Source organism: Lipomyces doorenjongii, assembly GCF_038497915.1.
Source record: "Lipomyces doorenjongii strain NRRL Y-27504 unplaced genomic scaffold V1508scaffold_184, whole genome shotgun sequence".
Lineage (NCBI taxonomy): Eukaryota > Fungi > Ascomycota > Lipomycetes > Lipomycetales > Lipomycetaceae > Lipomyces > Lipomyces doorenjongii.
The window spans coordinates 1-9,675 of record NW_027118251.1 but is presented as its reverse complement, the minus strand read 5'-3'; the positions used below and the strand labels follow the sequence as shown (position 1 = coordinate 9,675).

General features: G+C 47.9%; 3 protein-coding genes across 3 annotated transcripts; 2 read left to right on the top strand and 1 right to left on the bottom strand.

Annotated features, from left to right (window-relative positions):
- Window positions 1–528: 528 nt before the first annotated feature.
- V1508DRAFT_442933 (uncharacterized protein) lies at window positions 529–1,559 on the bottom strand (the record flags this gene model as incomplete). Its single annotated transcript, XM_066942370.1, has 2 exons — window positions 1,050–1,559; window positions 529–997 (listed from the first exon to the last, which is right to left on the bottom strand). Exons 1-2 carry the CDS (start codon window positions 1,427–1,429, stop codon window positions 529–531), a joined length of 849 nt encoding a protein of 282 aa, XP_066792083.1. The 5' UTR covers window positions 1,430–1,559.
- Window positions 1,560–1,813: 254 nt separating this feature from the next.
- V1508DRAFT_442932 (general substrate transporter) lies at window positions 1,814–3,759 on the top strand (the record flags this gene model as incomplete). The annotated part of the gene is made up of 5 exons (XM_066942369.1): window positions 1,814–1,891; window positions 1,926–2,365; window positions 2,405–2,807; window positions 2,867–3,081; window positions 3,132–3,759. The coding sequence occupies exons 2-5, from the start codon at window positions 2,145–2,147 to the stop codon at window positions 3,757–3,759; spliced, it is 1,467 nt and encodes a 488-aa protein (XP_066792082.1). The 5' UTR covers window positions 1,814–1,891; window positions 1,926–2,144.
- A 4,905-nt stretch (window positions 3,760–8,664) lies between these two features.
- On the top strand, window positions 8,665–9,212 carry V1508DRAFT_428871 (uncharacterized protein). Its single transcript, XM_066941843.1, has 2 exons — window positions 8,665–8,996; window positions 9,049–9,212. Exons 1-2 carry the CDS (start codon window positions 8,792–8,794, stop codon window positions 9,171–9,173), a joined length of 330 nt encoding a protein of 109 aa, XP_066792081.1. The 5' UTR covers window positions 8,665–8,791; the 3' UTR covers window positions 9,174–9,212.
- The last annotated feature ends 463 nt before the right edge of the window (window positions 9,213–9,675 follow it).

Genomic DNA, 9,675 nt, shown 5'->3' with positions numbered 1-9,675 from the left:
CTACTCCGAAATCAAATTGGAAGGTTAGTACAGGGAAAAGCAAGAGTGGGTAACTGTGTTGGAATGTGTTGACGACTGGGCCGCGCCTCTACCACCAATGGTTATTTTCAAGGCCCAGAATACCAATTCAGCATGGATTCCGCAGAATGCACCTCCCGATTGGCGGTTCTCAATGAGTACTAGGGCTGGACATCTAATAACCATGTTATGAGTGGCTACATAAAGTATTTGAGCCAGAGTCGGAGATAAATCGCCTGCTACACCTAGGAGAAGCGAGTTCTGCCCATGTTTTGGATAATAAACCATTCATGGATAAGCGTCATACGAGCGTGGATTGTAGTGGACGCTAGCCGCTTGCTAACCGTTCTGTCGCACCCAACCCACGTCTGGATGCATGTCCAGCAGGAGTATTTTCTATAATTCTGAATGAATAATTAAACAATGACCAATCAAAGAATAATACATCTATAACGCAATAAGTCATAAGCCCAAACACCAACTCCATTGCAATATCTATTGGCTATGCGTTTACAAAGTAGTATATCCACCATCGACAGTGATATCAGCGCCAGTAGTGAACGAGCTAGCCTCACTCGCTAACCACAACGCAACACCTTGCAACTCATACGGCAAGCCCATACGTCCCATTGGCGTGTTATTAATCCAATGCTGTACCATGATGGGCTCGAACGAACTCACGAGCTCTGTTTGCATGTAGCCGGGGCTGATGGAGTTGCATCTGATCTTGTATTTAGCCCACTCGGCCGCGAAAGACTTCATCATATGAATGACGCCGGCTTTAGAAGCGTTGTATGCGATCTGACATTGTGGGAAGTTAACGATGTGACCAGACATAGAACCAATGAAAATGATGGATCCGCCATCACGGGCCTTAAGGTATGGGAATGCGGCCTGGGCTGACAGGAAGGAACCGGACAGGTTAATGTTTATAAGACGTTGAAACTGAAAGAAAGGATATTCCTCAGCAGGGCAATTTCTGCATCTGTTAGTTAAAGGTACTGAAAAAGAATTTGCTCCGAGTGACTTACTCAACGATACCGGCAGAGCAGACGACCACATCAATAGCGCCAAAGTCTGTATTGATCTCGGCGAAGACGGTCTTCATGACGAATTCGTCTGTGACATCGGCTCTGTAAAAGCGAGCGGAAGTGCCATATGCTTTCTGAAGAGAGACAGCGGCGGCTTCTCCAACCACCGGGTTGACGTCGAGGATGGCTATGCCTGCTAGTCCAGCAGAACATAGAGACGCGGCCATTGCATATCCCAGGCCCTGAGCGCCACCAGTTACAACAGCAACCTGGGAGGCCAGTGAGAACTGAGAGAAGACAGACTTCACTGTAGTAGCGGGCGCTACTAGTGAGCTGGTGGTAGAAACAATATTCTCTTCCGAAAGTGATAGTGGAACCATTTGTGTGCGGTGTAGTTTTTGAGATACTGGGTGCTGACGAGGCGTTAATGGCAATATTTATGTTACCGGTGAGACAATAGTTAGGCAATTGATTCTTGCTGGATGTTGCTGTAGTTATAATTGTCCTGCGGAGAGCGGAGAGTGGAGAGTCGGGGCCACGATGCGTACAACGGACTTAGTGCAGCTGTGTCGTGTCGTGTCCCCAGTTTGGCTCCGCATCCGCCTCACGTTGGTCGAAGACATCGCCACTACTTCTAAATAGGCTGATGGCGGCCCCGGTTCAGGATTGCCGCAATTGGCGGTCAATAATCGCCTCCGAGCTGGGTTCAGGGTTTACCCTGAACCCACCAACTGTATCCGCCTATCCGTCTACAGCCCTGAATAATTACAAGCAGTCAGAAACGTTCCAAACTATTGTCAGCTTCCGTCGACGTCTAGCGCTGTGCGCGGGTGGCAAACGAAAAACAGGCGTGCCTGCCTGGGGGCGGATACCAAACTCTACTTCCCCGTATACATTGTACGCCATCATTAGAGGCGGGAAGCTGTGCCCAAAGCCAATTGCACAATATTCTCGGTGCACCCAGGCAAATAATGCAAGTATCCACCAATGTGAAAGAAAAGATTTGTGACCTTCTTGGAGTCATAATATTAGTCCGTCTTATTGTCTCACAACCTACCACGGCTCACATACAGTACATCTTGTATCGCGTTCACTATGGTACGGTTTTTAAATGCATATACGATATCAGCATTCGCGGCACTTGGAGGATTGCTCCTTGGATTTGACATATCGGCATTATCGCTACGGAGCAGTATAAGAGATATTTCGGAAATCCACTTGGTATGCGCCAGGGTAGTATCACAAGCTCTATGGCCGGCGGCTCCGTCTTTGGAGCGCTGTCTTCAAGTTTTCTTGGTGATCGGCAAGTCTTTCCTGTACGCGTGATGGTCAAGGACTAAATCTAACCTGCTCAGTTTTTCTCGCAAAGTAGCTATTCAGTTTGGTGCAGCTCTGTGGTGCGTTGGTGTTACCGTACAGTCGACATCAAACGGGGTTGCAATGTTGATCGTTGAGCGCATAATATCGGGTCTCGGTGTTGGCATCTCGTCCACTCTTGTGCCAATCTACCAGTCCGAAATTGCTCCACGCAGATTCCGTGGACGAATCGTTGCATTCCAACAATTCGCAATCACCTGTGGTATCATGATTCTGTATCTCATCGAATACGGCTTTTCCTTTCTTGATTCCGAGGCGGTGTTCCGCGGTCCATGGGCTATACAGGCCGTTCCGGCTGTTGTCTTATTCGTCTCCCTCTTTTGGTTTCCCCATTCGCCTCGGTGGCTCGCAAGCAAGGACAAATGGGATGACGTCTTGAATGTGCTCGCCTTTCTGCGCTCGCCAGACATTATGTTAGTGACCGGCTTGTACTCGCCGAGTATAAAGAGATCGAAGACCAGATTCGGTATGAGCGCGAGGAAACCTCCAACTCGTTTCGCGAATTGTTCTCGCGTAAGATGCGCAAGCGCGTCTTCCTCTCGATAGCCATCGAAGTGTGGGGTCAACTGAGTGGCATGAATATACTGATGCACTACATCATATACATTCTTTCCTCCGTCAACATCCCCTACTCAAGAAGGGCGTCGGCAATCCTGTACGTCATAAATGTTGTCATGACCATCCCTTCAATATTATGGACGACAGATGGGGCCGGCGTCCGACCCTACTTGTTGGCGCCGTCGTCATGTCCTTTTGGCTCTTCTTTATTGGCGGACTACTCATGCGATATGGCGAGCAAAACCCACTCGCGGACCAGCCGTATACTTGGATCGTTGTCGGCCATCCTATTGCAAGCCGCTCTATTTTAGCATGCACATATCTTGCCGTTGCCACTTTCGCCATGTCCTGGGGCCCTGTAAGTTGGATATATCCCCCCGAGATCGTCCCACTCCGCATCCGCGCGAAGTCCGTCTCTCTTGCTACCGCGGGGAATTGGGCTACTAATTTTGCATTGGGCCTGAGTGTACCAAGTTTACTTCGTTCCATTCGGTGGCGCCTCTTCTTTGCTTTTGCATCTTTCAACATTGGGGCGTTCATTCATGTGCTTGTTGGAGCTCCGGAAACAAAGAGGCGCACTCTAGGGGAATTAGATGAGATATTTGAGTATGGCGAGTCGCTTTGGAAGTCATTCTATGGACGACCGGAATCGAATAAGCTCGTCTTGCTGGCGAGAGATATTGAGATAGGCGTTCTGACAATCAAGCCCCCGTCAGATATTGAGTCATCTCCAGTTGCCGACAGGGGTAGCGCGTTTCACGTTATAGCTTGCTAGTTAGTGGTTCTACTGCAAGCTGTGGCTGAAGCTACAAGATATCGCCACTCGGTCTCACTCAGTGTTGGTCTCGTCTTGTACATTGGTTTCAGACGTCCTGAACAATGATCGCTTGTATATCGGGGCGCCAAAATCCATTCGCCACTTCTATGCTCCGTGCTATGGACTGATAAAGATTTTAGAACTTTACTTACACGAGCATTAAATGCCCACCAAATCAAGGGTTCAGGTTGCACAGATTAATAGTTTCCCTGGACATGGAAGCCATTCTCGGCCAATTTTATATATGATATGAAACAATCGGATTCCAAGGCTATCTGAAAAGTCCTTCTTTAATGTCTATACTTAATTTGCCTCGAAAACGTTTAACAGCGCCACTGCACTCCTGAAAACAATTCGTTCAAATTCGCCCACATCGCGGAATATTATACGAATTGATGTAATGCATCAATTCGAACTTCTGGACTACCCAAGCTTTCTTATCCTGGATGACCTAACCGGCCCATCGGGGTGATTTCCATTTATGAAAATATTCGCCTTCGAATGTGGTGTTGAGAAGAGTATCAATATAGCCCGGGGATATCGAGTTGCATCAAATACGGTGCTTGGCCCATTCGGCAGACAGAGACTTCACAAGATGAATAACTGCAGCCTTAGATGAGTTGTAAGCATATTGCGGGTAGGCCAGTGGACGATAGACCCGGAAATGGATCCCACAAAGACGATGGAGCCTCCTCTGCCGGCATCGATCAGGGTTCAGGGTGAAGGAGGTCTTTGGCCAGAAGGGTCTGGAATGACGCGTTGGCTATTTTTAACAGAGCGAAAGAGGCTTACGACGGTGAAAATGAAGATACCGCGACCCGAGGAAGGCCGGCCCTTTCCTTGATGATTGATATCTCTTAGGTCGGATGTGCAGAAGCGGACTGAAGTGCAAGAGCTGTGCTTCTAGATTCGGTAACCGGAATACTCTGACGGGTGGGCATAAAACTCAACAAACGAAGTCGACGCCATGCTTATGCCATATCGGTGGCTTCACGAGCACTCAAGGTTATATGAACCTAAAATTTTCTGCTGTTGAATACTGAATAGTACCAGCAAATGGCGCGATTTTGGGCCCGCTGACTACGCAAAGTCGGAGAATTGACCACTAGGACTTTTACTTTGATCGACGGCATCACAAGGATACAGGGTTCAGCTTCTAAGAATAAATACGTGCATGTGAGCTGTTGCAAGCAATATGAGATTGGTTCTGATCAGCGAAATTCGCGCTCCGAGACAGCTGCCAAAAGTCAGGGGCCAATTAACGTAAAGCTTAATTGGCATCCGCGGTGCTGCATGCCAAACTCTCGTCACTCTGGCACCCTGACCTTTTGTACCGTGCCAGCTTTCTCGGGTCAGCGTTCTCGCCAAGAATCCATGTGGGGCGCCGGTGGAGAAACGAAGTACAACGCAGGTACCTCAGGGCTGGTACTTATCGGTTGCCGCGGTTGCCCACCTCTTCCGAGTGGCTCCGCGTCTTGCAACCCGGCGTGGTCCCTGGCATCCCAGCACGCAGCCATTCATGTCTTCCTAGACTGCGAAATATTTCCCGAGAGAGTAACCTTACATCGCATGCTGCAACTTACTCATTGTGGGCTCAAGCTCATACGGACGTTACAATGCAAATGGTTTTACTCATCATGCTAAACCTACGAATATCTCTTCAGAAATGATGCTCAGCGACTTCCGATCCGTTGGTTGACCCACGGTATCCCTTTGGTCCAAGCATTAGTTCAAACATATGTACAACACAGTGACAGTTCAATAACGTTAATCAAATATGTCCGCCATTGCTAAGTCTGCTATCTCTTCTTACTTATTTAGGCTTATTCACATTGCACTCGCTTCAGGCAACTAATTTGTGGCTTGTCAATCGTTGTCTGCTTTCCTGTGCAACGATATCCGCTCCATAATTATCTGCAATGCCACTTTTGGAATTGCCTATGCCATCGATCGTGCAAGGGGTCACCGATCAGTCCAGAGGTGACATCGAGAAATGCAAGGCAGTCGAGCGTCATCTTTCTCAAAGCAAAAAAGAAAGCTGCAAAGGCCGCTGTCCCGCTCGCGAGTTCCCAGTTCCCAGTTCCCAAGTCCCCTCCTCGGAAGATGCTATAGTTTCTTCAAGAATAACAATTGCAAATTTAATCGAGACGCCCTTTGAGCTGTCTACAAACTTCAGGATGGTAGCTTCTTGTCCATCAGAATTTACGACGGACTCAAGCATGCCAAGTACACGACTCTTGTGTTTACCGGACCTTGAGCAGATGAGACTTGCGTACATTTTTGGAAAGTCCGGATTTGCAGCACGGAATCGAGTCAAAGGGTTTGCCAGTAATAGCGCCAGAAACACACGGGACTAAGGCGCCAGATCCTTTTCACGTTGACAACGTCGCCAAGCTCCTCATTCGTCGAAAGAAGCGTGCTCGGAAGATCATCCACGAATCTACAGCGGCAACCATGGATGCAAATACCGCAGTCACGGATGCCGAAGACTTCAAGAACTACTATCGAGAAGGGGTTCAGGAACCCAAAAATATTTCTTCCAGAAGCTGTCGTACGTCCCTCTGGACGAACTTCACTACCGCTCGGCACGTCATTCCTGTCAACCATCACGTTGATCTCCATCTCATCCAGCATCAGTTGCATATCTCAACCACCGTGGCAACCACCGTGGCAACCACCGTGGCAACCACCGTGGCAACCACCGTGGCAACCACCGTGGCAACGCTGTGTAAACAATACTCAGAGCATCTTAAGCGTTAACTACGCTTAAGGTTGCGCAGCCAGCAGTGATTAGCCGAAATGGCATCGACTCAGGGAGATCATCTTCTCGAGCACGAGACTTCGCCGGGGTTGAGCACCTATTTAGCTCCACGAACACTTCTGGGGTATGTCGGCATGACTCTGCTATTAATCTTGTCAAACTGTTTTATATCTCTCACAGTTTCTCAGAACTGTATTAGCAAGTGTTCTGGTCAACGGAGATGCTGAGTGATTGCCACCGGTGTTCGTGCGACACACAATAAAAATCCCAAACGTTGACCGGCTTCTGGGAGCTGTCAGCTCCAAACTCGAGGTATAGAAGTGCCAGACTCTGACCCTGACTGCTACATATATCAATTGGGGCTGAATGCTTTGCATTTCTGTTCCGGGGCCACCTAAGACGGCTACAGTCAGTGCCCGAACGATTACAGGACGGAGATAAGCTCCCACAGAAATGGCAGCTGGAGTCATGAGTTTGAAAGGCAAGATGACGCCATTAGCTTGAAAGGGTAGAAAATTCTGCATGTTTGAGTGTCATGATGACGGTTTGCCATTTGCCTCCGAAAGATTTTATATATATATATAAAATCAGGGTTCAGGGTTCATATATATATATATATATAAAATCTTTATATCATATGACGCTGATATCATATATGGTAATATCTATGACCAATATGAAACACCGAGATCAACAATTTTGACAAAAACAAGCAATTGAAGGTGTTAATATTCTTTAGAATATTTTTCCAGAACTCCGTACAATGGCTGACCTTGGGTTTACGATCGAGGACACTTGGAAGGTTGCCATATGCGACCATTGCCACTTCATTGTTGATAAAAGTATGATTATTGATCACATCAAGGGGATTCATCGGCTTGAAATTCGAGATGTCAATGCTGTCTTGTTAGTGCTGCGTATGAACCACCTCAGGATTCTTTTACCAGTGATATGGGATGACAATGTGGACGACCAGCTGTATATATAACAGGTGCTGCATGGGCCATGCAGCGGGAGGGTGCGAGGGTGCCGCCCCATAGTTAAGCGCCGCTTTACCCTGCTTTACCCTGCCCTGCCCTGCGCTGCATGGGACTGCTGCACCATAGTTAAGCAGGGAGGGTGCGGGAGGCTGCCGCGGGTAAGGGTTTCAGCCGCCCACAGTAAAGCATGGAAGGTGCGCAGGAAGGTGCCAGCGTCTAGTGGTTAGGGCCAACGAACCGTTTTCAAGGCACCGAAATAACGACTGACTTAATCTGGGGCCAGAAAGCCGGAGTCCGAAACATCACCAAAAATCGGCCAAGATGAAATTTTTAGAACAAATAGTCGACTGGAATGAGAAAAATCAGGCGAGTCGGATGATACAATTATTATTGCTATATTAATGGTTCTTACTTACATAAAAGTGCTAAGAAGTTTGGCGGACAACACCTGTACATATGTCAAGCATCCTACACACTTACTCTGCGCACATCTGCAAATGCTTGCCGACGACGAGTATGATTCAATCACGCAAGACAATTCAAACAAGTGTCATCAAGAAGATCGAGATTTTTATAGTCATAGAAAATAACGGATATGAAAAATATATAAGTCAATAAATTAACGTGACATTGAAAAAGTTCAGGAGCAGATAGGAACAGGAATGAAAATGGAATTATTTGTAGCGCACGGCAAGCAAAGAATCAGCCAAGGATGATTACGGATAGAAGGAGTATATGGGAAAGTAGGATGGGCATAAAATAGGAACAACAATTGTAGGAGTATTTGTAATGGTTAAAGATAGGTGTTCAAGGAGTAGTCAAAGAAGTAGTTTGTTGAATCTGGGGGCAAGGGTGTGTTGTGAGAAGAACCGTTTCGCGCTAAGGCCAAGTTAGAAATGCTCCGATAGATGTGCAACGGGATGTAAGCGGTGTAACTAAATCAGGGGAACAAAGGGGCGCCCCGAACACAAGAACATCAGTCACCACTCTCAGACCCACATCAACGCTACTTCAGGGGTAGGGACTCAGACCACTGTCCACCCGTGCCTGAGGCGTCTGCACAGTTGTCTATAAAAGGCCAGCCCTCCCCCCGCCTGTTGTAGTATTCTTCACAAATTTCAGGTCAAAACGTAATGTCCCTTGGAACACCTCATGTGTAACTTGTGGGGAAGTCTTTGAGAAGAAGACTGCCTTGAAAAAGCACAGAGACAACAAACACCCCACGGGTACCACGTTCAAAGTGGGGGAGATGAAATATGATTTGATTCAGGGGGGTCAGGACGGCACGTTCATGTGTCCAATCTGTGGCTGCCCGGTATCTGCAAAGAATAACCTTCGCCGCCATGTGATAAAATGTTGTGAAAAGTATGGTCCTTATTCTGATGTAGAGAGTGCCTCTGAGCACAGTCAGTCAGATGATGGTAATTCGGACGAGGAAACGACGACTACGAATGGTGGGGAATATCAAATGAGTTTGACGAGGTTCCTCATAGCTGATTCGTTTAGAATACTTGTCCCTTAATAACCTTGGACTCCAGGTGGACCAACAGTGGAGAGTCGCTAGTTGCAACCCTGAAAATATTTTCTTCATGCAGAGTTACTTGTTTGTTTGTTTCGTGCGCCCGGCTTAGTCCGTGGCTAAACGTCTTTGTTGTGAATTTAGACACCGGAGAAGTGTATAGTGTTTATACCCACTTCTCCGACATAGTTTGATATTCTAAAATATATCGGCATAAGCCTCAAGCTTTTACGTCCATATAGTGCTTTCAGGGTTGACCGACTGCCAATCCCTTTCACGAGGCGTGCAAGGCGCACCAAAGCGCTTGAGTGGCAAGCGCGGCCGGACCGCGTACCAACATGCGAGTATCTCGAACGGAAAGCCGCTCGAGGTTCGTCTTCGACGAGTGGTCCTCTGACCGCTAGCCGTCTTATCGACGAAGCGGCCATGATCAAAGAAACTGACGCCGTCGACGGTGAGTACAAATTGGCGTCATGCGGGCTGGGTTCCTGCCTCTGTTGCAGGAATTCCGAGAGGGTACTGTCAGAAGAATGAGCCGCACGGCGGTATGCACTTACCCGAATCGGAGGAGTGAAGCGGCGATTCAGTGAAGCAGCGATTCAGTGAAGCGGCGA

Coding starts and splice junctions, on each gene's coding strand:
- V1508DRAFT_428871 (XM_066941843.1), top strand. CDS start 8,792: ATGAAATATGATTTGATTCAGGGGGGTCAGGACGGCACGTTCATGTGT. Junction 8,997..9,048: donor GGAAACGACGACTACGAATG/GTGGGGAATATC, acceptor TGATTCGTTTAG/AATACTTGTCCCTTAATAAC.